The following is a 25,929-nucleotide window of genomic DNA, read 5'->3' on the forward strand; positions in this document are numbered from 1 at the left end:
TTTTGCACGTGTAGATGCTTATTTTGTTTATTAATCCGTATTTCATAGTTACAGCTGCTTGAGTTCCAGGAATGATGTCTTTATTTGAAATCAGTATTATTACTCAAATCAGATTAGCTGTCAAGATATACAATATTAAATCATGTAGATGGCTTCCAACAGTTGCACAAAATTTCAAACCTTTACTAATTTAAGTTTTGCAGCATTATTATACCTGTTAAATTAAAATATTCCAAAGAAGTTCTTGTATCATATGACTACCAGGATGATAGAAGGCAAACTAGATGTATCTTGGTCTTCTTTCATCTAACAATTCCTATGTTCCTAATTACATGGTTTGGTAGTAATGTAGTACCACACTTAACTAATGATACATTCAAACCTTGTTACAACATAACCTTTCATTTCTAGCCTTGTTTCCTACTAGTGAAACAAGTTTCTTTCTGTATTTCTCTAGAGTACCATGTTGCTCACAGAATCCTGCCAGAATTTTCAATGGAAAATTTGTCAATTTGCCATCGCTTTTTCATACTAAACCACACAATTAATGATTTTTATTTTGTCCCAAGTGATTAAACGTAATAAAAGTTAAAAGTTAAACTTGTAATTCAATAGTGCCATGCTCATTCAGACTCATTCTATTAACGCTATAAATACTGTAACCCACTGTACTGTCGATGATGAATCGTATCAACCTGCTGGTATAATATTGGTTGCTTATTTTGGAAACCAGAGAAACCACATTGGAATACTATGTAGGAGCGTATTAATAAACAAGACTAATTTTTTTTCAATTTTTCGATATTCATTGGAAGTTTAAATAGTAATTGTTTTCTGTTTCCCCATGCTGGGTTCTTTTCCCCAGTAGTAGTACTCAGAGTTCTGGTGTCTGAGTGGGAGCCAATGGGGCATGTTCCTTACGAATGCCACTCCGAGAATTGTTTACATCTGCAGAAAGAAAACACAGTAGAAATTTATTTAATTAAAATAGGACAGGAATAAGTTGATATGCACATTCATGCAAATTGCTGTGGAAAGAAAATACCTTGTTATCCGTTTCCCAACTGGTAAGACTTCTAGGCAAAACTGACATTTCTGAAGAAGAGACTAATGCAAGTTACTCAAGTTACTCCGTAAGAAGCAAGCTGAGCTATCTGAAATTGCTGGCACTATATATTTTTTTTAATATCAGTAGTTTACTTTCAGCTGAATAGGAATGATAACATATTTAAAATAACCTTAAGTAAATTATATCTAACCATTTTCACTGTAAACATGAGAGGATCTATTGTTACAGGATTTGTAGTCTATGTTGCTAATGTATACCATATTGAAAATTATATAATTTTTAATCTCAGCATTTTAAGTACATAAAAAGATTTATTTTAATTTAAGTATACTATATGTTTTAATAGTCCTTAATGTGGATGTGAGTGGAAAATACCAATTAAAACTTAATTTTAAAAAACTTCTCCCTCCAATAGCCACTTTAAGAAAAAAATCTGAGTGTTGCTTTTGAGATGGTTTATTGGCGATTAATAATCACATGACTGTAGCGGTGCTGCTTTTTACATTGGTAATTAAGTGATTATCTATATGCAAACTATCTCTAGATCAAGGCCAGTGTATGAAGGCAGGCAGTCAGCACATTTTAGTTTGTGCTACAGTACCTTCCACAGGTTACTGTTAGCGCTAAATTCATGATAAGCATCTGTAGTCATGTTATAAATATTCATTCCCATTTTCAGAAATTCTTATAATTAAGAGACACTTTGCATCTATGTTTTGAGAGAAACAACTAGTGTTCCAACTGTGATATACAGGGAGAACAAGAAAGACAGATGTGGAACATAGTAGGAATGAAAGGTGAGCAGAGACATGCAGCAACAGTTCCAGACAGGTATAGTGAAGTACAACACGGGAATAATACACTGGTATCAGCCTTAAATTAGTGAGTGGTGCTCTGAGAAAATACACTTACATATTAGAAATTTGAAAATGTACTTTGGCTGTCTGATCCTGTAATGTCACAGAGAGAATACAAATTACATCCTGCTGCTAGCAATAATTTTTCTCATTGTGTATGTCTCTTCAACTACAAAGAACCGAAAAAAGTAACTGTGTCATATAGTTTAATCATTCTGATTTTTTTCTACATATAATGAAAAGTCATGAAGTAAATAAGATGGATTATGTAAAGTTTAAGAAGTTCTTTGGGGGCTATATTTAGTGTGAGACCAGTTTTAGTTAGTGTATTTCTCCCTTCTCCATATGGGAACACACCCCCCTTTACTGGTGCAACTGGGATACAAGCCCACTAGGTGTAAATTAACATGCTTGTAAACATACTAATTAAAATTTAGTATGCTGTAAGATTACACCCGCAGTAAACACAGAACTTGTGTCATTTATCAATGAGAAATGCCTCTCTATCTGTCTGAAAATCATTTACAGTATCACATCAGATCAATCACAAAGGCTTCACTATGAACATTATCTGCACAGGCATATCTGTTTGCATGAACTCCACATCATCTAAGTAGAATTTACCTTACAAGTTTCTGGATTAAACCTGGAATTTCCTCTCCTGTATAATGGACTGAAATACAATTAAAAAATTGAAAGAAAAGAGTTGAATCCACTTCTCTCTATCATCAATTTAGTGTAGTAATAGCTAAGAAATCTGTCACTGATGTTACATTATGTTCTCTCTTTTCAATTTTTTTTCCCATCTGTCATAACTGGCCAGTTTTAAATGGAAACTAGAATCAAAGCCGCAGCTTTTCCATGTTTCATGTCACTATAATCAGCCTATATGGATGTTGCAGAATGTGATACATTGTGATTGTTATTCCTTCTCTCCCAAGGCCAAATGATTGACTTAGTAGTCAGGCTGAGAACTCCCGAAACTCATTCAAACTTCAGCATCTGCATTCAATTGACAGGCAGGTTTTCTACTCGAACCCTCTTCCCTTCCCATTCCTTCTCCATATTAGATTAGCAACCCTGCACTGTAAACATCAACTATGGGCGATTTTTATTAACTGCCAAATGCAAACCCATTTGCATATGTCACAACAGTGTTTATCAAAGTAACTTACAATAATTTCACCTGATTTTCAACTAAAATTAATTAACTGATAGGTATATGAATCATAATAAACTGTCCTACAAAATCTCACTACAACAACTAAATTTAAATTTTAGGGAAGATCCATTGCTGTTGACGAAGTATAATCCAATACAATTATCTGGAAGTGTTTCCTCTAGCCTTATAGGTGCTGAAAGAATTGTCCATAATTGAAGGTGCTGAAAATGGCAAATAGAGAACAGAGGTCAGCCATGGAGCAGCAGCAAATTTTACATGCATTACAGCAGGAACAGAAGCTTTAGGGGAACTTTATGTATCAGGATGAGCACAACGAAGACAAGACAAATTAAGTCCATTCCACCATGGAAATAAGTCCACAGCATAGCCTGCCATCAAATACAACACAAATTTTGCATTCATCTTTTGACTAATATGCCAGTTACAAATGGTTAAGCACAGAAAATGAAAAAGTCACCTTGGTGCAGTAAGGAGTGCTTATTATTATTTACCTTTAATTAGATTAGAGTTGCATGTGTACAATTTACACTGCATCTGATCCATGTTGTAGCATTGCAGTGCATAAGTGAAATTTAGAAATTATTTAGTTTCCCAGCACTGTCATCTCTCACTTAAAGAAAAAAATTGCACTTGTATAATGCCTCATCATATTTCTCAGAAATATTGCATATGTGCAAATACTGGTTAGGGGGCATTCATACACTAAAAATAGAATAAAAATATATTATAAATTATAATAAATCTTTCCTTTCAGGAAGTTTACATGCAGATCTTTCAGAGAAGAATATGAAATTCTATAACAGCCACTGATGGCAACATAAAGTATGGAATGTGAAAGATATTTGGCCCATTGAGCATTCCCCCAATGTAACAGGAACAGTTTGTATGACAGTTTCTACAGTTTTCTCAATTTGTCTAAATCCTTCAGAAAGCAGTTAAATACAAATAAAACTTCTAAGAAAGAAAGAAGAAATTACTTTCATTTATATAGTGCCTTATTATGTCCTCAGCATTTTATGACCAACTGAGTAGTTCTGAATATTTATGTGGGCAAAAATACGAACTTCCTCCAGATAATATTGCCACATCCTGATCATCTGGCATTATCTAAAATGGGACTTAAACCCACAACCTCTGACCACTGAACCTTACACACACCCCCAACTGGGAGTAGGTTATTTCTGGAATGACAAATTTAGAGCATGCATTCATATGAAATTTAAATCTTTTATTACATTAAGATTAATAGCAATGCACCATTTTCAAACATGCTTATACTTCACAATTAACTGTTGTTCTTTAATTGCTACTGGATCAGTACATTAAGTTCCCTATCTAACACAAGCATGGAGCCCCACCACCTCAAGCACTGCAACAATCCATGAAGAAGGCCCACCATTACTTTCTCAGAGTTACTACCTTGGGCAATAAATGTGACTTCTACCATGTTGCTTGTGTCCCAAGAACAAAATTTTAAAATTAGATTGGGTTATCAACCAACAGCTCTCTTGGTGTCCCTCATTTAAATACTGGTCCCAGCTTCTAAATGCACTCTCTTCTCCCTCTAAACATGGTGCTCTTGCCTTCCCCGCTCTCCCCTCCTTCCACTTCAAGACAATGCTGCCCAACTCTTCTTTCAAGAGCTGCTCCTTCTCAGATTGATAATATTGTATACTGCAGGCAGAAATTTATGCCCAGTGTGCATTGGTGCCAAGTACAGGTGGAGTGCCAGCAGATGGGAACTTGGTGGTGGTACTTGAGGAGACCCTTATTCACACCACTCTCCCACCATACTATTTTGGTTCACTAATGTCCAGACAGTACTCCCAGAATCTGACTACATTGAACACAGACAAGAGGCATGTATGCAGAACATATCAAGAACCAAACCTCACAATTTTATAGTACTGACGATGGTCATCTTTCCATTGTATTTGTCTCAGCAGACCTGGGATCTGGGCCTGAATGGCTTTGTGGTACAATGCCTTTAACCACAAGGCCATCACTACACTAAAACACTAAATTTTACATGTATAAGGGAAATTTGTCATGATTTCCAAAGGATTTGGGCTCACTTATTATGATGCTATGCAAATGAGAGAACTACATTGTGTGATATATTTCGTGCAGCAATGGATTGCTTGATTGAAATCAGCAGAGCCAGGAGGTTTTTAAAAAATATATATATGGCTGCTTCCAGGGCTTCACCTGTGCTGCAGCAATTTTCCACCCAGTTAAGGCAGGCACCTCATTGTCACCAGCACTCAATCACAATATTGAAACAGACTTTATTCTGTGAAGTGGGGCAAGTTCAGGGAAACAAGCAGCAAGAAGATGGAAGTCCTACTCTGCTGAACTTCTGCTAGAGGAGCAAGATCAGAGGAAATTTGATCTAATGTTTTATACTTATAAACCTATCGGTGAGAGACAGCCTTGTAGCAGACCTTTGCTACAATTGGCAGCCCTTTATCTGGAACTTCACCTGAACTGGTTCAAAGACTAACCTACCTAGTGGGCTAAACTAAAACGTTTTATCATAAAGTAGCACTTGGACTAGAGGCCAGTGGTACTCAAATACGTTTGTGACCTGAAAGTTACTGAATACATTCTAGTTGGGTGCTAAGCGTGATACATGCTTTCCCTTCAGCACTCCAACATCAGGAGGTGAGAATTTGTGTGCTTTGTTGGTCCTAAAGGGGTTTTTTAAAAAAAGCAACAGCACTGCCCCATGTTTCAAGGAGGAGGGCACAGAAACCTTGCAGCAGCACTGACAGTACAAACAGAACATCCTTTTTTCTCCAATATTAACTGGGAGTAAGGAGACTTGACAAGAAGTCATTGATGCTGGTGTTGACAGCAGTACAGTACAGAAATGTTTAATTCAATGTGAAAAGTTCAGTAACCTCACCAGGAGTGGAAGGTAGGAGCTCTTAGTTCGTAGTTCGTGAGCTCGTAGTTACATTGGCTAACTACCCATCATTGTTCATTCGGCAGCACTCTACCTTTCTCAGCTTCTCCCTATCCCACCATCACTTCCTTCAGCAAAGCCTCGAAAGTTTTACTCCTTTCATTTACAGCCCACCCTGTTTTAATTACTGTCGGGATGTGAGCAATGGTGACAAAGTTGCATTTATTGCCAATCACTTGTTGCCCAGTGAAAACGATCGTAGGTCTTCTTTACGGACCTTGTGATGGTGATGTTCCTATGCTGTTGTTTGGGTTAGTATCCAGAAATTCTTAACCTGTGATAATGAAGTAATAACAATATATGTCCAAATCAGGATGATGTAAGGCTTGGGCGGGAACTTGTAGGTGATGATTTTTCCCATATTGTTGCTCGTTTGTCTTTCTCAGGTGTAGAGGTCAGAGGGACAGAGGCTCTCTAAAATTAACCCAAGGGTGCACTTAGTCTCTTTGAAGGTAACTTTCCACTTTATAGGTCAAATAAAAAGGGAATAATGGACAACCTTAAAATTAAGGCATCATGACGGTTGCCGAGGAAGTGAGCACTTACCTGCAAAACTCTTTGTCAATGTGCGTGGGCTGATTGACTGATAACCATTTCAATTCATGAATATCCCACTATTGTGTGTTGGAGAAAGGAGCATATATAGAACTACATGTGTGCAAACAAAAGACATCCTGATTTTACAGGAAAAGTACTGAAATTGCTTTGAGTGGCAAACAATACATCAGTCACTCACTTGATGCATCAGTGGACTGAGGCTGGTTGATCCTCACATTCTATGAGCTGGTGCAGACTGACATAACTGAAACAAAATCAGCCCCACTATCTGTAGGGTTTGTTCCAAAAGATTTTGAAAGTATTATTGCAGCTGCAATATGCGAAGTAAGTGATCGAAGAAAAGCCCATACCTGAGTAAGAACAAATACACTATAATAATAGAAGATAAATTCAAATGAAAATGCCTATAAAATTTTGTGGACTTTAATTTTTTTTTTAATTTTAAGTTAGTCTAGCTATAGGATGGGTATTCTGTATCCGGTAAAAAAAAAGATTGTGTTATGAAGCTGAGGAATGGAATATGTCTTCTTATTAAAGGAGAAAAAGCTTTTTACAAAGTTATGTTTACACATAGTGAAGCAGATTCTTTGTTTTGGTACTTTGGGGGACAGAATTTCTTAAAATTATTCCACATATCGTATCTTCACGTTTGATGGGCTAGTATTAAACACTAAAAGAGCAAGTATAAAACAGTGTGTTAAAGGAAAACTATTTTCCATCTAACTTAACAATGTACCTCAATGTCAGCACAGCACCCCAACTGCACAAGGATAGCTTTTCCACTTACCACATACTGTCACTGTGGTCCAGCAGAATCGGTTAGCCAAGTTAGTTTAATTAGGCGTAGTTGTAAGCTTTGAAGCAGCAGTGTACTTACACATAAATGGACAGTGACAGGGTTTTATCACATTTACTGGACCACTATTTCATGTACTCCCTTTCACTGGTATATTCCATAAATGATCCAGTCATATCTGCAAAGTCCTCCAGAACAAGGCTGGTGGAATCCTCACCAATCAGGTCGTTGCTGTCTGGCCATGGTTTTTTAAAGGGAGACTCCTGAGGCTTAACTGAACTCTGAGGAACATGATGGGGATTCTCTGCAATCTTCTCCTTCTCAGCTTCGACAGAAGGTGCTAATACATGGTAAAGACTGGGTAGACGGATGTCATAGCGGACCCCACCCCTGCAGTAGAGCTTGTCAATAAGCGAGTAAAGTTTGTCTGCAATGTCATTTCCAAGCATAACAGTGAAAAGGCGTGCAATATAATGATGTTTAGCCAAGAGCAGATATAGCTTTCTTCTCTTCCAAGTCACATAACAAGAATCTGTTTCAGCTGTCAGGGTCACCTGCAAAACAGATCAAGATGTTCAGTAACATAAATATGACTGAAACAAATTCTCAAAAGATACAAATTCTCAGAATCATCAAAATGAAAATAAATCTACTTGTACTCAAATCTGTAGACAAGCTTTTTATCTGAGCAGAGCCAACTATTATTTATTTTCTATAGCAATATTCTCACAAAACCATGCTTCTGCCAGGGTGCCTTGCCAACAAGTGTCCAGAAAATCAGGGGAAACACGCCCAAGATTTCCTAATATGCACTCCCAGCTAGCAAAGCTGTCTGCTGAGAACGGGTATTCATAAAATTGGCCCTTACGTGCTCAGATTGGAAAGAGAAATGTGGCCACACTTAGATTTTCTTAAGGAAGATCAAATCCAATTTTTGCAAGGTTTATGTGACAAGATGAGTGGAAATGTACTCTACACATTAGTATCTTATTGTGTTTCTCACATGTCGGTGCAGACTCGATGGGCCGAAGGGCCTCTTCTGCACTGTGATTCTGTGATCTTAAAATGAAGCTCATTGTACCTATTGCAAAAATACTCTGGTTATATTATCTGGGCTAAAACCCCAGCAGACTCAAGATACTTGAATTACTAAAATAAGAAGAGAAAATACTCAGTCAGTATCTGTCAATAGAGAAACATAAGGTTAATATTTCAGGTTGATCACCTTCAGTCAGAACTGCTTTCGGATTTCTAGCACCTGCTTTTACTTTATAAACATTCAAATTATGGATGATTTAAAGTAGTTTGTATGCTAACCACTTCATGCCAATCAGTCTAAAAAATGATTGTTAACATCAAGGAACAGCTTTGTGATTGCCTGTTACCTGTTTCTTACTGTCTCAACCAAGGACGGACTAACAGGGCTCTGTGCATTGTCGTCAGAGAATCTATCTTACTTATTACAATAATAGAGTATTATCTTACTTATAAATAAATCTATCAGTTTTAGTCAGTTTATAGTATGAACTAACATTGTAATTAGACTGGAGACTATAGTGGAAAACCTATGATAAAACAAGAAGTCATTGTTAATCCCATGGTACACTATTCCCCTCACAGCATGCATAAGGGTTTAGGTTCATAGCAGTTCAGGTCTGCTTAAAGGAAGTTGTTTTTTTTTTTCGCTGCGACCATAAGTTATTATTGATGGAAGTAAGACTGTCCACAAAATTTTGAGATCATTAATCGAAAACATCAGATTGGAGCATAGTTTGCCATTTTTCCCTAGTTCTTTATTTTTAACTTTCATGAGAATTGAATTAATAAATAGAACGTTTACCACACCGTCGGAATTTTCTAGCCCCTCCTGCCAGCAGGATCTTCCAGTCCTGCCAAGGTGAATGGACTTTTGAATGGCTCGCCACATCCCCCACGGCAGGACCCGCCGCGCCGGGCAGTGGTGTAGTGGGAAACTTTGAGGTGCAGGAGCGCTAAGAAAATGTGTTGGCCATATCATTTCTAAATCTACTATTATATTGTTTTCCTATGTATTAATCATCCCCAAACATCAGTAAAACTATGCTTTTTGAGTGAAAAATATTCATGCCGGTAGGCATTTTATTTCGAACCACGTGGTATTTTCAATTATTAATCTTTAGCATTGCTAGAATTTCATAATGCAGCAGTTTAATTATTTAATTCAAGCCTATTAAAAACATGAATTACAGAAAACTTTACTTACAGGGATATGGAACAAAACTGGGTAAATAAGAGTTAAAATACAGATCAGCCATAATTTAACTGAATGGAAGAACAGGTTCAAGGGGCTGAATGGCCTACTCTTGTTCCTATCTCAATATCATTGAATGGAGCTTGGCACATGCTTGCAAGTATTCATGCATCAAAATCTTTCTGCAGTCAATTCAAACTAGTCCAGATCTCAAAGAACTATTAGTCAGCTAAATTAATGACTCGCATAGTACCTCTGCAATTTCCAACAGCACTAAATGTCATCAGATCCAGCAACCTGATCAATCTTCAGTGTCTCAAACCAAACTAAGGCCATTTATGCATTTACATTCAAGGAGTCAATATCTAAAGCATTTGTACCTACCACCGTAGCATTTCAATAGTGAAAATGAATACAAAATATATATTTAACATTTTAGCCATATCCTACTCCTCAATCCTAACCACCGTGTTAAATCTTTCAAAGGACCTATGTGGCTTTTCTGGCCTCTAACAACTTTTAAAGCTTACCATGGGAATGCCATCTAATCAGCTGTTTTTTTCCCTAATGCATTTTTGGCATTGAATTGTGGCTTTAGTTAACTTCAGTTGTATCTGATAACCATACATGCAATCTTGCCATTGTTTTATGCTTTGTGAAATATTTATTTTTGAGGTTACTTTCCCTATGTACCTTCATTAAGACATTTAGATTTCAGCTTAGCATATACTCTCCTATTTAGGAAAAGGACATAACAAGATTTTCTGACTATATATTTACATAACATTATTTTTCTTCCCCGTTACTTATTTCAATTAACCAGCACATCCCAATCTCCATTTCTGAAACCTTTCTTTATGCCTGAAAATTGAGTCCATTCTTACAGCAGGTACCAAGTTGTCTGCAGCAGTAATTTTCACAACCAAGTGAAATCTGATGATACGATGGCTATTGATATGAATTGAGGTGTTGTTAGGACATGGAACGCTCCCAACAGAAACAATGGCAGGAATAGAATCTATCATATGTTTCATAGCTGAAATAAATAGCGGAGTATGGGGAATAGGATGATATGAATAGTTCTCAGAGCTGTGCAATTACAATGATGGGCCGAGTGGCTTCCTTCTGCACACACACACCCCACACACACACACACACACCCCACACACACACACACCCCACACACACACACACCCCACACACACACACACCCCACACACACACACACCCCACACACACACACACCCCACACACACACACACCCCACACACACACACACACACACCCACACCCCACACACACAGCCCACAGAGCGGAATTATCTATTTATGAGACTAAGTGCAGTGGCGGCTGGTTTTGGTGGTGTCCACCCTGCTGGCCGGAATGGCAGGAACTTGCACCTGATTCCGCTCTTGGAGGGTCATTAATTATGCACAGGCGAGTATCAGGCCGAATCACCTGGTGGGTCAGGAGCTGATTCATCAGATGAATCAGCCCGCCGTCAGCTGGCGGGGTCGAAGGTCCAGGCGCCATATTTAGAGGCCAGTCCAACACATAATCTCTCTCTCTCCAGCCCACCTGTTTTCCGGACATGTGCAGAGATGTCTTGCAGACAGGAGAAGGCGGTCGAAAGCCTCAAGGAGGCGGCAGCACCCCACTTCAGCCACCAGGGCCTCCAGGCATTGATCAGAGGAGTGTAGGCGCACAGGCAAGCCCTGTATCCCAAGGATGGCTGCAGGAAGCTCAGCAGCCTCATCTCTCCGGCCTGGGAGACCATCGCAGAGTAGGTCAGCCCCTGTCCAGGTAGAGGATGAATTACCTCTTCCACACCACCAGTATAAGTTATCCTTCAACTCTGTCTAATATCAAACTCTCATCATGGCATCATGCACTCAAACGGTTACTCACTTCAGGGATCTCACACAACCATTAGCGGAGTCTCATTCTCTCACCAAGACTTTCACATCACCACCATTCCATCTATCATATTACTCACACTCCATCCTCTGGCCCTTCTGGGGAGGGGTCACCACACACAGGGGACATGCATCTCACCCAACCTCTGCTCCATCCCTTCTCATCACATGCCTTTCTTTCTTCTTCATAGAGGCCAAGCTGGCAGACAACAGGCGCGAGAGCTCGCAGACCAATGGAGGGACAGCCGGCATCATTGTCCTCACTGAGTTTGAGGCTGCAGCTGAGCTGGCCAGGAATTGCTCCTGTGGGGAAGGGGAGATCAGCCTCTCCCAGCAACCTAGTACAGATCACAGCTCCATCACTGCATCAAAACCTGACAATCACAGTGAGTCACATGCAGTCTTATCTAGCTCATGCTCATTAACTGAAACTCTATTTTCCAGGCACCAGCAGATCAAGGCCTCCAAGACAGTCGAGCACCAGTGCAAGCCCCCAGGCCATCTCTGAACAGGAAGCTCTGGAAAAACCATCACAGCGCTAACATGCATCCTCCACTAGCTCAGAGACATACACGTCAGTGGGACACAGCTGTAGGTTAGGCTCGGGCTCACTTTCTGGGGAACACCTCACTGACACGTCCCCACAGCAGTCAGAGGCAGAGACAGCCCAGGTCTCTGGCACTTAGAGGGCTGCTGGATACCAGTCACTCAATGCTGGAGATGCAACAACAGGCAACTGAACATCAGGCAGAGATTCGACAGTCACTCAGCAGACTAGAACGAATGCTGGAGGAGTCCGTCTGTGCCCTATCTGATGTCATGGCTCTGACATGCGAATACCTCAAGGTCACCATGGGAAGGCTGGCGACCACCATGGAGACCTTGGTCCAGCAGGTCTTGCTGGATTTGCACTTGGCCTTGCACTCCATGGCCACATACCCTGGTGGTCACCATCAAAATGTGGGCGACATGGGGACGAGACACCTTGACCTCCCTCCAGGTGCATCATCTCCTGCAGGAGTTAGGGCGGGGCCCTCGGGCACCCACAGGGAGGATGAGCATCAGCTGGATACCCGGGGGCCTCCTCTTAGAAGAACATAAGAAACAGGAACAGGAGTAGACCATTTGGCCCCTCTTCGCCATTCAACAAGATCATGGCTGATTTTCTTGTGTTTCGATTTCCACATTCCCATCTAACCCTGATAACCCTTGATTCCCTTGCCTAACAAGAATCTATTTACCTCTGCCTTAAAAATATTCAATGTCCCCGCCTCCACCACTTTCTGAGGCAGAGAGTTCCAAAGTCGCACAACCCTCTGAGAGAAAAAAATTCTCATTTCTGTCCTAAAAGGGCGACCCCTAATTTTAAAACAGTGCCCCCTGGTTCTGGATTCACCCACAAGAGGAAACGTCCTTTTGACATCTACCTTGTCAAGGCCGTTCAGGATCTTGTATACTTCAATCAAATCACCCCTCACTCTTCTAAGGTCCAGTGGAAGCAAGCCTAGCATGTCCAACTTTTTCTCCTAAGACAACCCACTCATTCCAGGTATCAATCTAGTAAATCTCCTTTGAACCGCCTCCAATGCATTTACATCCTTCCTTAAATAAGGAGACCAAAACTGCACACAGTATTTGAGGCACAGTCTCACCAATGCCCAAAGCATAACATCCTTACTTCTATGTTCAATACTTCTCGTAATAAAAGGATAGCATTCCATTAGCCTTCTTAATTACTTGCTGTACCTGCGTATTAATTTTTTGTGACCCATGTACTAGAACACCTAGATCCCCCTGCACCTCAGGATTATGCAGCCATTCTCCATTTGAGTAGTACTCTGCTTTTTTGTTCTTCCTGCCAAAGTGAACGACTTCATATTTTCCCACATTAAACTCCATTTGCCAGATCTTTGCCCACTCACTCAACCTATCTATATCCATCTGTAACCTCCTCATGTCCTCTTCACAACACACTTTCCTACCTATCTTTGTGTCATCTGCAAATTTAGCTACTGTGTCTTCACTCACCTCATCTAAGTCACTGATGTAAATCGTAAAAAGTTGAGGTCCCAGCACAGACCCCTGTGGAACTCCATTAGTCACATCCTGCCAATCCAAAAAAGACCCATTTATGCATACTCTCTGCTTTCTGCCAGCCAGCCAACCTTCTATCCATGCTAATATAGTACCCCCTACATCATGCGCTTTTATTTTCCGCAATAACCGTTGATGTGGCACCTTATCAAATGCCTTCTGGAAATTCAAGTACAGTACGTCTACAGGCTCCGCTTTATCCACTGTGCATGTTACTCCTTCAAAAAACTCCAATAAATTGGTTAAACATAATTTTCCTTTCACAAAACCATGTTGACTGTTTCCAATTGCCTTGAGCTCTTCTAAGTGCTCAGCTATAATCTCAATGGTCAATTCTAACAACGCCCCCATGACAGACATCAAGCTAACTAGCCTATAGTTTCCTGTTTTCTGTCTCCCTCCCTTCTTGAATAGAGGGGTTAAATTTGCTACTTTCCAGTCTGATGGAGCCTTTTCAGAATCTAGCAAATTTTGGAAAATTAACACCAGTGCATTGACTGCCTCATTAGCCACCTCTTTTAAGACCCTAGGATGTAATCCATCGGGACCCGGAGACTTGCCAGCCTGCAGTTCCATCAAATTGCTCTCAGGACACTCCAAGGGTGTGCAGCCACTCACAGCCCAGTCTGCTAGTGACCCCATCAACTCCAGCTTCTCAGGCTACCGAGGACACTTCTGCCCCTGAGCAGGTGGCCCGTATCAGGCCAGGGCCCTCCAGGTCTCGGGTCACCAGAGGACATCCGCCAAGGTCATCGCAGACATCAGGAGATAGCAGTCAGCAGGCTGCCTCCACCTCAGCTGCGAATGTCGGAGCTGCACCTAGGCATTGTGGTGGAGTTAGGAAAGTTAAGAAAAATTGATGTCATTTTTGGGTCATGGGTGTGCTAGACATGTAACTAAATTGCACTATTGTGAATCCATTTGATGGTTATGTGTATGTTTTGGGCAACTGAAGGCATTGTGATTTTGTACTTTGGGATCCTCTTATTTCGAGGTTTTAGCCATCCTCCAACTCAGCGATAGTGTCCCACTGAGAAAGTCACATTCCTGTGATGTCAACCTCAGTTGAACTCGTCTCCTCATCCCTCTGTGATGTCAGGGAGATGTGTTTCAATCCTTATTTGAAATGCGTGCTGTAAGCGTTTCTAGCCTCAAGGAACACCATTGAGTGAGGTCAGCTCATCAGCATTGATATTCTAGCAGCATTTGTCTCTCCTCAGTGGTAGTGTCAGAAGACAAGACATGCACGGGAGGAGGAGATCACTAGGCATGTCCACATTTCGGTCGCAGCAGTGTTTGCATCATTAAATGGTGGCGAAGGCTTCAAGTCTTCTCTCGCATCGCTCTTGTCCCTAAGTGGGCTCTCAGTTCCCAGAGTGAGCTCACTCACAGGGCCCCACAGACCAAAGCAAAGATCGTGGCCTGGTGATTCATCAGGCCAGAACGCAGAAGTGTGAATGCAGGACTCGATCTCGCTGCAAGTGGGTGGACATCCCCTGAGATGAAAGGGAATGGCATTGAGAGCTAGGAGAGATGTGGCCATATGCCCTTACTTAACTTTACTCTTCCTGGAACCTGTCAGCAATTAACGTATCATGGGCAAGTCTCCCACGTCTTCCTTCTTCCATGGCGTGATCACAGTCATACTGATCCTCTGCAGCCTCAAGGTTCCTGGGCCTCCAGATCTTTATCCTCCGATAAGCTCTCATCCTCCTCCAGTTCACTCTCTGGCAGGGGTTCACCTCATTACATTGCCAGATTGTGAAGGGCGCTACACGCTGTGATGATGCGGGAAACCCTGTCGGGGCTGTATTGTATTGAGCCACCTGAGCGGTCCAAGCATCTGAAACGCATCTTTAGAAGTCCTTTGGTCTGTTCTATAATGGAACATGTGGAGCTGTGAGCAGCGTTGTACCTCTCTTCGGAATGACTATGATGGTGACGCAGCGGTGTCATCAGTCAGTGTTTCAGTGGGTACCCCTTATCCCCAAGCAGCCATCCTTGCAGATGTAATGGCCCCTAGATAATCTCAGGCACGTGTTAGTGACTCAGAATGTAGGACTCATGGCAACTCCCAGAGTACCGCGCGCAAACGTGCATTATGTGCTTCTAGTGATCACACACCAGTTGTACATTGATGGAATGATAGCCCTTGATGTTTATAAACATTAGGGGCTGCTGCCATGGAGCCCGTATAGCCACATAGGTGCAGTCTATTGTACCCTGCACTCTTGGGAAGCCTGAGGTGGTGGCGAAGCTGGTGAATCTCGCAGCCTGGCTATCTTCATCCAGAGCAAACCTGACATAATGTTGGGCCTTCCTGTAAAGAGCATCTGTGACCTCCTTTATGCATTGATGTTGTTGCAGACTGAGAGATGCCGCACAGGTCCTCTGTTGATACTCTGGAAAGAGCCAGAGGCAAAGAAATTTGGCACTGAAGTCACCTTCAAAGTCACTGGCAGGGGAAACTGGCAAAGTCTTCATGAAGAATGTGGCATAAATGATATACCAGGGCTCAGGACAAGTTCAGATGTACATGGCATTGCCTCTCATTCATTTGTAAATAGGACACTCTTCTATGATAAACCCTAGGTTTGGCGAGTCCCCCTGGTTGTCTGGGTCTCTCCTCCTGACCCTCCTGTTCATGACCTGGCTCCGCTTGACCATATCCCTCCTGCTGGAGCTGAGCGCGATGTCGCCTCTCCCCCCTTCGCCTCCTCCATTGCATTAGCACCCTAACAAAGGCAGCATTCAGCCCTGGGTCCATATCTGCTTTTGCCTTCTCTCTGAAAGGAAACATTGAAGACATTAATTATTCAAGGGGCAGGAAGACAAAGCTCCAAAGATGAAACATATGGAAACTGTTAATGGTCCATAGTTTTCCTGCCCTACTTGCATGGTCGCTGATGCCACCTTGTCCCTGAGACACTAGCACACATATCGAGGTGACGAAGATTGCATTACAGATATGTAACATGTTGAGCTCTGTGTAGGATGCTAAAGTTTAATTGAGATGAGGGACCCAACCTAACTCTGTGCTCCAATCTCTGAGGTGGCATCTAAACAACCAATTATTTTTATAATTCATTTACAGGATGTGGGCCTCGTTGGCTAGGCCAGCATTTATTTCCCATCCCTAAATGCCCTTGAGAAGGTGATGGTGAGCTGCCTTCTTGAACCACAGCAGTCTATGTGGTGTAGGTACACCCACAGTGCTGTTAGGGAGAGAGTTCCAGGATGTTGACCCAGCGACAGTGAAAGATGGTAAGTGGCTTGGAAGGGAATTTCCAGGTGGTGGCGCTCCCATGTGTCTGCTGCCATTGTCCTTCGAGATGGTAGTGGTCGTGCGTTTGGAAGGTGCTGCCTAAGGAGCCTTGGTGAGTTTCTGCAATGCATCTTGTAGATGGTACACACTGCTGCAACTGTTCGACAGTGGTGGAGGGAGTGAATGTTTGTGGAAGGGGTGCCAATCAAGTGGGCTGTTTTGTCCTGGGTGGCATCAAGCTTCTTGAGTGTTGTTGGAGCTGCACTCATCCAGGCAAGTGGAGAGTATTCCATCACACTCCTGACTTGTGCCTTGTAGATGGTGAACAGACTTTAGGGAGTCAGGAGGTGAGTTACTTGCCACACAATTCCTAGCTTCTGACCTGCTCTTGTAGCTACTGTATTAATATGTCTAGTCTTTGGAGATGGTCATTGCCTGGCACTTGTGTGGTACGAATATCACCTGCCACTTGTCAGCCCAAGCCTGAATATTGTCCAGGTCTTGCTGCATTTGGACATGGACTGCTTCAGTATCTGAGGAGTCACAAATGGTGCTGAACATTGTACAATCAACAGCAAACGTCCCCACTTCTGACCTTGTGATGGAAGGAAAGTCATTGATGAAGCAGCTGAAGATGGTTAGGCCTAGGACACCATTGTAGGAGTTCCTCAGGGTAATGTCCTGGAACTGAGATGATTAACCTCCAAACCCCACAACATGGTCAGTGAGTAGATGCCCTTTGGCCCGTCATTTACACAGCATCTTTAACGTAATGAATTGTCCCAAGGCACTTCACAGGAGCATTATAACACAAAATATGACACCAAGCTACATAAGGAGATATTAGATCAGATGACCAAAAGCTTGGTCAAAGTGGTGAGTTTTAAGGAGTGTTTTAAAGGAAGAAAGTGAGGTAGAGAGGTGTAGGAGGGAATTCCAGAGCTTTTAGAGCCTTGGCAACTCAAAGTGTAGCCACCAATGGTGGAGCTAATAAAATCAAGAATGCTCAAAAGTCCAGGACAAAATGAATTCAAATATCTCTGGGGTTTGTGGGGCTGGAAGAGATTACAGAGAAAAGCGGAGGTGTGGGGAGGGGCGGGTTAGCCCATTAAGGGATTTGAAAACAAGTTCAACTGCACTCATTCCTGTCTCTCCAGGCAACTCACATCTGAACAGTCAACGCTCATATACTCATCCTCCTCCTATTGCCCTCTCACTGCCATGCCACACATTCGCACTCCGCAAATGTTGTCCTTCAGCTGCTATCTACACTCATAACTTTCTGCCTTCTCTCCTTGCAGGGGAAAAGAATGCACAACCTTAGAGAGAGGCAGAGCCCTGGTCAGGGGAGGGGGTGGTCCTCCAATGAAAGGTACCTTAATATCCACTGACAATGCATGCCCATCTGACCCACTAGAAAGTAGGTCTTGTTCAAGGAGGCTGTAGACGTCAGCAGCAACCTGACATGACTTAGCCACTGGTACTCAGAAATGTCGAGAAACCTGATTCTCTGTCTGTAGACCATATGTTGGGGTCTTGCCTCTAGGAACTTGTGGTGAGGAGAAGGCAGTTGGTGCTGTTGATACTGTTGGTGCTGGTGTTGTTGTTGCTGCTCTTCGTGTTCTTTGTTAGATATGCATGCTAGAGCTGCATAAGCTACTCCCATGCCATTGTGAAGGCTGGCAGCAGGGAAATGCAGTTGAAGGTGAGGAGAATGCACAACAAGAGAAGTGACTTCAAAGAAGCCGGCAATCACCTGCCAGGCAGTGAAAGCACCTTCTGAAAAGTCCTATGAGCAGCAGTCCCTCACCTGGCCTTGACTACAGCTCTTCAGTTTCACTGATAAAAGCCTTCCCAGCCTGTAAATTTCACTGAAGAAGCAATCTCCACTGTGTTCTCTCCTGTTGGCCATGCTGAGCAGCTGAGGAAATATGCCCTCTGGCTGTTAAAGCCAGAATGCAGAGCTAAGAACACTTAATTTTCTGTTTGCTTAATCTAATTAACTTCCCCACAACTCCAAAAGTGCTCCCCACTCTCTTTCAAAGCAGCCTGGTTAAAACCCAGAAGAGGGCGGGATAATATTGGGATCCCAACCTGACAAAACTTAAAAAAGACTTGCATTTATATAGCATCTATCACAAGCATCGGATGTCCCATAGCACTTTGCACCAATTAATTGCTTCTTTTTGAAGTACAGTTACTGTTGTAATGTAGAAAACATAGCAAACTCCCACAATCTCCTACAAACAGCAATGTGAAATGGCCAGATAACTTCACTGCTCTTCTTTAAAATAGTGCTGTGGGATCCTTTATGTCCATCTGAAAGATCAGACCAGGCCTTCTCATCTGAAAGACAGCACCTATGATAGTGCAGCACTTCCATTGTACTGCACTGGAGTGTCAGCCTAGATTTTTCTGCTCAAGGGGATTTTAGGGGATTTAACTCCCCAGACGCACCCAAACCTGACTCCCCTTGGCAGGTAATACTCTGTTCAGTGAAGCTGGAATATTTTTGTTCATTTTTTTGGATGTGGCAGAGCAGATATTTATTGCCCTGACCTAGTTGCCCTAGTATGTTTTGATACAACTGAACGGTTTCCTAGGCCTCTTCAGAAAACAGTTAATAGTCAACTACGTTAAGAGATTTTTTGAAGATGTAGATAAAGGGTAACCAGTAGATGTAGTATACTTAGATTTCCAAAAGACATTTGATAAAGTGTCACACAAAAGGCAAACACATAAGATAAGGACTCATGGATTAAGGGTGCTATATTAGTATGGATAGCCGATAGCGTAATGGACAGGAAGCAGAGAGTAAGGATAAATGGGGCATTTTAATGTTGGAAGGCTGTGGCAAGTGGAGTGTCACAGCGATTAGTGCTGGGGCCTCTGCTATTTGCAATCTATATTAATGACTTAGACTACCAGACGGAGAGTAATGGATCTAAGTTTGCTGACTACATACAAAGCCAGGTGGGAATACAAGCCATGAGGAGGACACAAAGAGGCTGCAAGAGATATAGACAGGTTAATTGAGTGGGCAGCAAGGTGGCGGGATGGAGTATAATGTGGGAAAGGGTGAGGTTATTCACTTTGGTTGTAAGAATAGAAAAGCAGAGTATCTTTTCAAGACATGATCATTGTAACTGTTGTTGTTCAGAGAGAGACTTGGGTATACTCATACAAGGAACACAAAAAGTTAGCATGCAAGTACAATAAGCAATTAGGAAAGCAAATGGCATGTTGGCCTTTATTGCAAGGGAATTGGAGTATAAGAATAAAGAAGTTTTGCTACAATTGTACAGAGCTTTAGTGAGACCACACCTGGAATACCATGTGCAATTTTGGTCTCCATATTTAAGGAAGGATACAGTTGCATTGGAGTACAGCGAAGGTTCACTAGAATAGTCCCTGGGATGATAGGGTTGTCCTAAGATGAGAAGCTGAGTAATTTGGGTCTATATTTTCTGGAGTATAAAAGAATGAGAGCTGAACTCATTGAAACATTCAACATTCTGAAGGGGCTTAATAGGGTAGATGCTGTGACACTGTTTCCACTGGCTGGAGAATCTAGAACATGGGGGCACAGTTTCAGGATAAGAGGCAGATCATTTAGGAAGAGAAATTTCTTCACTCACAAGGTTTTGAATCGTTGGAACTTTCTACCCCAGAGAGTTGTGGATACACCATCATTGAATATATTTAAGGCTGAGATAGACAGATTTTTGGTCTCTCAGGGAATCAAGGGATATGGGGAGCAGGCGAGAAAGTGGAGTTGAGCCCAAAATCAGCCAAGATCATACTGAATGGCAGAGCAGGCTCGATGGACCATATGGTCTTCTCCTACTCCTATTTCTTATGTTCTTAATTTGACTTGCTTCTCCCTCCCATTTAAATGCAATTTTTTTGAACTACCTGGGAGAGCTTTACTGAATATACGGTGCATATAGAAGACAATGACTCATTTCCAACATGCATTCTGACGAAAAAATTGCATGAACATGGTTTCTTTGATTTATGATGTCATCTTCACCACAAATTATCAATCCTTGTAATGTGGGGATTAAGACAGAGAATGTTGTCCCCTTGGATTGTTCCTGGTAGCTAGGTTTTAAAACAGTACCAGCGTCAGCGACATGAAACACCAGAAGGAATAAATATTGAATGATTTGTGCACCATGCGCAAGACTTTTGTTCAAATACTATTTGATCTCCATGGTGTTGCACAAAGGTGTCAAGACTAACTGTAGTCTTCAGGTGGAACAGGGTTAGACAGCGGAGTACAAACATTTTCAAGGCGTACAAACATAATTTAGTCTCAGTTTTAAAGTCATATATTCTGCCCTCCATTTACATTTCCATTATAAGCACCTATTCCTTCAGTTATAATGAAAACAGCCTATGTAAATTTGCCATGCCCATAATTGAAAAGTTGACAGGATGTGCGGGCAGACGTAAGCTTTCTTAATATATTCATGAAAACAGAAAGATACAAGAATTTCATTATATAGCTAAAGCATAAGTTATTAGCTTGGTAATTCATTTTAAGCATTAGACAAATGAAAAAAAGTTGAATTACTTGAAAATTGCCTTCCTCATTAGGCCGCAGAGATTCCCATTCTGGAGAATCAAGGAATTGATAGGGAAAGATATAGTGCAGGAACTGCTGATCATGAGTAACACGAACCCTATAAAACACATAGAATGATTTTGATTACTATTACCGAGCATATATTTTTGTCATTTAGTGAAGGTAACTATTCTTTTGAAGTTATTCTCTACCCTTTCCTGAATTGAGTTTCCCTACACCATGGAGTTTTCACAGCTAGTAGAAGGGTGTTACACTCCACATCTTTACCAAATCTGATCTAAATTCAGAAAATAGCAGGTATGCAACATTTCAACATCTTTAATTCATCTGGTTTTAACCAGTGTTAATTGGAAAGTGCAAGAGTTGGATACTTCAATGCAAAGCGACTTAGAAAAACTTTAAATTGTGATCCTCCATTGCATTTCTGAGTCACTTTAGCTTATGATCTTTACTCACTTCCATTGCTCTCCTGCTTCTTGAGGTTCCCAAGGCTAGAAAAGAATCATGGACTTAGGTGAGCAAATGCTGAGGTGTTGACCAAGGCTGCAGAAATTATGAAGTTGGCACATCTGAATCAGAGTAACTGTCAACATTTGTGCCACATGTAACTTTGCAAAGGAGCATAACCGCAAGAGAGAAATTGCTAAACACAAAGCAAACTGTGTCTGTAAGACTGTTAGTGGGGTGAATTTGACAGTGGATGGTCTAGTCAATGATTTCCTTGCCTTTGCAGCATTATCAAACCTAAGTAAAACTGTACAAGCTGCCAATTCAATAAACATGGCTTTGTCAAGATAACTGCAAAGGGGGGAGGGGGGTAAGGAGCTATTTTTGGGTAAGATGTGACACTGTAAATGGTATTTGAATCCTCTTTGGAGGAATCAAGAGTTGCTGCAAAGGTAAATTTTGAGATGTAGCGCATTGTGAAGGTCTTTTTATTTGCTGTTTCTCAGGATGTGAGCATCTCTGGCTAGGCCAGCATTTGTATTGTTCATCCCTAATTGCCCCTGAGAAGATGGTGCTGAGCTGCCTTCTTGAACTGCTTGCAGTCCATATGGTGTAGGTACACAAACAGTAGGGAAATGATGTGGGATCAATTGGTTGTGTGCATTTGCAACCGCTCACAATTGCACAAAACTTATCCTAATTTTATTCATTGGCTGAGGTGTGTCATCAGTCATCATTAAAAGGGTTGTTCTGGGCTCATGACAATAACAGACCTTCTGGTGTTCTTAAACAAGCCTGCAAAGGTATACTCAGAATTGAAAAAATCATTACCATGAATTGGCCTAGTGGATAATATTGTGGGACAATAAAATGGCAAACTGCACATGTTGAAAATCTGAAATAAAGAAATATAATGCTGGAACTACACAGCAGATCAGACAACATCTTGTAAAGCAAAAGACAGATTATGACATTTTGGGTGTGTACCATTTATCAAAATGAAGCCTGAAATATAATCAAGCATTTGAATAAGAAAGTAAAAGGAAGTGGAGAAAAAGAAAATAAATTAATAATACTCAAAATAGAAGTGGTAACTTTAATCACATGCAGCTTCCTTCACACTCAGGCTACACCAGGAGCCCATGTCTGTCCAGGAGGCTGGGCTGGCTTGAGCTGCCAGCAGAGAAACCAATTACAGAGGAGTGATGCGATAACTGACCTGCAAAGTGTTTATAGAAAGCTTTTAGACGATGGTAGTACCTTGGTATAAAAGTTAATAAAATTAGTGGAGTGTGTTGTGCAGGCTAAAAGATCTTAATGAATCACTTCACGCAGATGTGGACTCTGCACTGAGTGGCCTGTTTACTGTTGGGTGAGGCATGAATAGCTCGAAGTAGTGAAACTTCAAACTGCTGCAGACTCTTATTGATATCAACGGTTTTTAAACATGGTCTATTCAGCTACTGCAATACTTAAGTTGGATGGGTTTGAGACCTATGTTGTAACAAAACAATTGCCTGGATTTTATTTTGAGAAATGCATAAGGTAAACTGTAGCTGTATTTGAGATGGGTTGCAGCCTTCCATCTTGTAAGATTATGGTTTGCACCATGGTGCTAAACATCACCTGGTGTGGCTCTGGAGCCCCACTCTCACATTGCAATCTACTGTATTTGCTGCAGAGGAAGACAGTGGGCTGAGAAAGTGCACAATTTGCTGGCCACTGTTTTCTCTGCATCTGAGATTTTGGTTTAGATTGATGCATCTGTCACTTTCTCTTAAGCCCCCTAGGGAAATGCCTAGCTTCTACTTATAGTCCCACTTCAATGACCTAAATGAGATTGGAAATTCATGAATTGCAGGTTGAACCTGCACTTAACTGATCTGAGTCACTGCACTACATTGTCATGACTCTGTACCATTAGTATACCTGAGATCCATTATTTGAACTGCCCTTATTCACTAAAGGAAGAGGAGGGTAAAAACTTTGGTATTTGGCCAATAATTAACATACTCTTCACACTGGAGAAAATAATCAAATCATGTTAGAACTGTTTAAATAGTGTTTTGGTAAACATACATTCCACGAATGCACAAGGGGGGACACTGAAATATGCAACGTGGCTGCACAATGCTGAGGCTATCCTGCAGTAACCACTCTCAACTTTCCAGTACTGTGTTATTAGGTCCCAATGTGTTCTATTTGAACTCAAAATTGAATTACATTAAAAACTGAGACGTTTATAGTCAAATTTAAAAAAAAAGTTACAGTATAAATTGTGCTTGATCTTAAAAGGAATGTAATCAGGGGCTAAGTTAAGTTTGTCATTTTTCTAACAGAATAGTACAAGCCTGAGATGGCAGACGAAAAATAAATAAATGATTTATGAGTATTCACTACTGAATCTTTTTTTTAAAGTCAATAAAGGGTATTTCATCCCCACCAGTTACAGAAAAAGAATCGGAACGCAATGCTGTATGTGTCATTGACAGTGTTTTTTGTATTTAACTGGAACATTTAATAAAATACTTAATACTGCTTAAATTTTAAAACAAAATGTTTCTAAGGCCAGTGAAAGGAATGTTGGCATCAGCGACAGCCGACAAAGTAAGTGAAAACACCAACAAAACGCCCCTAAAAGATATATATTTTTTAACGCCACAGAGTTTCAGAGGACCTACCTGCCCGCCAGCAGCAGGGACAAGCGATCGATAGCGGTTTTGCCCTCCACCGCGTAGTTCTGGTCGCGGGCGAGATTCATCACCTCGGCATCGCAGCACCTCACGATCTCCTTGTAGACGTTAAGCGGCACATCCAGAGGCCGAAACATGGTTTTGTAAAGATTAGTGAAGTCTTCCTCGAAAGTCACTTTCCTCAGCCGGTAGCCAATGTGCGCGAGTTGGACCAAGCACAGCACAAAAAGTAACAGACTCCACATAAAAATATCCACCCCGCACGCATCGACCCAGCCCCAAATAGACTGAATGAAAAACCCAACGCCTAAAAGACTGAATATATAAACTAGACCAAAAAAACCACTGCCACTCATGTAGCCCAGTGTAAACATGACATTGGCCAAGTGGTAGATCGCTCCTTCACTCCCATTTTTCAAAAGCTTACATTCAGGATTATCGTACAAGATAGTTTCGATGAAACTTGAGTTTTCCCTTAACATTTTTGCCCAAAAGACAAACTTGGGAGATTGACGATTTAGAGTTAATCGCACAATAGCCCAAACAGGCAGAGGGAAAGCAGTGCATGCATGTGTGTATATGCGTGTGCGCAAGGAGAGAGAAGAATTTGTCTTGGCAACAGAGCTGAATTGGATAGAAAAGGTTACCATGTTTGGAGTTGAAATCCAAGGAGGACTGAGCGGGAGCGAGAACAGATGGCACTTAACATAACTGTGACACAGTCGATAAAAGATTGCTTCCAACTTCAAAATAATAAGCACCTAACTTAATACAGATTATTTTGTGTCAAACATAGAACTATTAAGACAATCTGTGCAAAGATACTCCACATCCTGCAGCTCAAAGTCATTCTGCTGAGTTGTACTGCTACCCTTACCAACAAATAGTGTTTCTTTTCTTTTTAAACCTCAGACATCTCCTCAAACATGAGTGCTCCTGATCATGTCTTCTTTCCTATAACTAAAATTGTAAGTCACATTGGATAGATTAAGTTGTACTGACATTACTAACCTTTTTAAAATTAGGTTGTGTCAGCACAGTGGTCGCAGTCTAGTCTCTGAGGAGATTGTGGGTTCAACACCCACTCGGGAGACTTGAACGCATTCTAGGCTACCACTTCAGTGCAGTACTGAGGGGGTACTGTAGCGTTGGAGGTGCTGTCTTTCGATGAGACGTTTAAAGGTCTGCCCTCTCAGGTGGATGTAAAAGATTCCAAAACACATTTGAAGTCGAACACAGTGTTATCCCAAAACTGACAGCTA

The 25,929-nt window shown here is 41.4% G+C and overlaps 1 protein-coding gene across 2 annotated transcripts; it reads right to left on the minus strand.

Annotated features, from left to right (window-relative positions):
- On the minus strand, nucleotides 1-25,279 carry popdc2 (popeye domain cAMP effector 2). Of its 2 annotated transcripts, none has more exons than XM_078559964.1 (4): nucleotides 24,656-25,279; nucleotides 21,516-21,624; nucleotides 7,649-7,985; nucleotides 1-948 (listed from the first exon to the last, which is right to left on the minus strand). In XM_078559964.1, the coding sequence occupies exons 1-4, from the start codon at nucleotides 25,147-25,149 to the stop codon at nucleotides 875-877; spliced, it is 1,014 nt and encodes a 337-aa protein (XP_078416090.1). In that variant the 5' UTR covers nucleotides 25,150-25,279; the 3' UTR covers nucleotides 1-874. The 2 variants fall into 2 exon arrangements, with proteins under 2 accessions (XP_078416090.1, XP_078416089.1); XM_078559963.1 differs by having other exon boundaries at nucleotides 734-948; nucleotides 7,513-7,985.
- Nucleotides 25,280-25,929: the final 650 nt, after the last annotated feature.

Source organism: Cetorhinus maximus, chromosome 16 (genome assembly GCF_964194155.1).
Source record: "Cetorhinus maximus chromosome 16, sCetMax3.hap1.1, whole genome shotgun sequence".
Lineage (NCBI taxonomy): Eukaryota > Metazoa > Chordata > Chondrichthyes > Lamniformes > Cetorhinidae > Cetorhinus > Cetorhinus maximus.

Excerpts from the sequence above, each read along its gene's own strand:
- popdc2 (XM_078559963.1), bottom strand. The coding sequence starts at position 25,149 with ATGTTAAGGGAAAACTCAAGTTTCATCGAAACTATCTTGTACGATAAT. Across the intron at positions 21,625-24,655 it reads TCCCTGCTGCTGGCGGGCAG|GGTTCGTGTTACTCATGATC; the intron begins GTAGGTCCTCTG and ends TGTGTTTTATAG. Across the intron at positions 7,986-21,515 it reads ATGAGGAAGGCAATTTTCAA|GTGACCCTGACAGCTGAAAC; the intron begins GTAATTCAACTT and ends TCTGTTTTGCAG.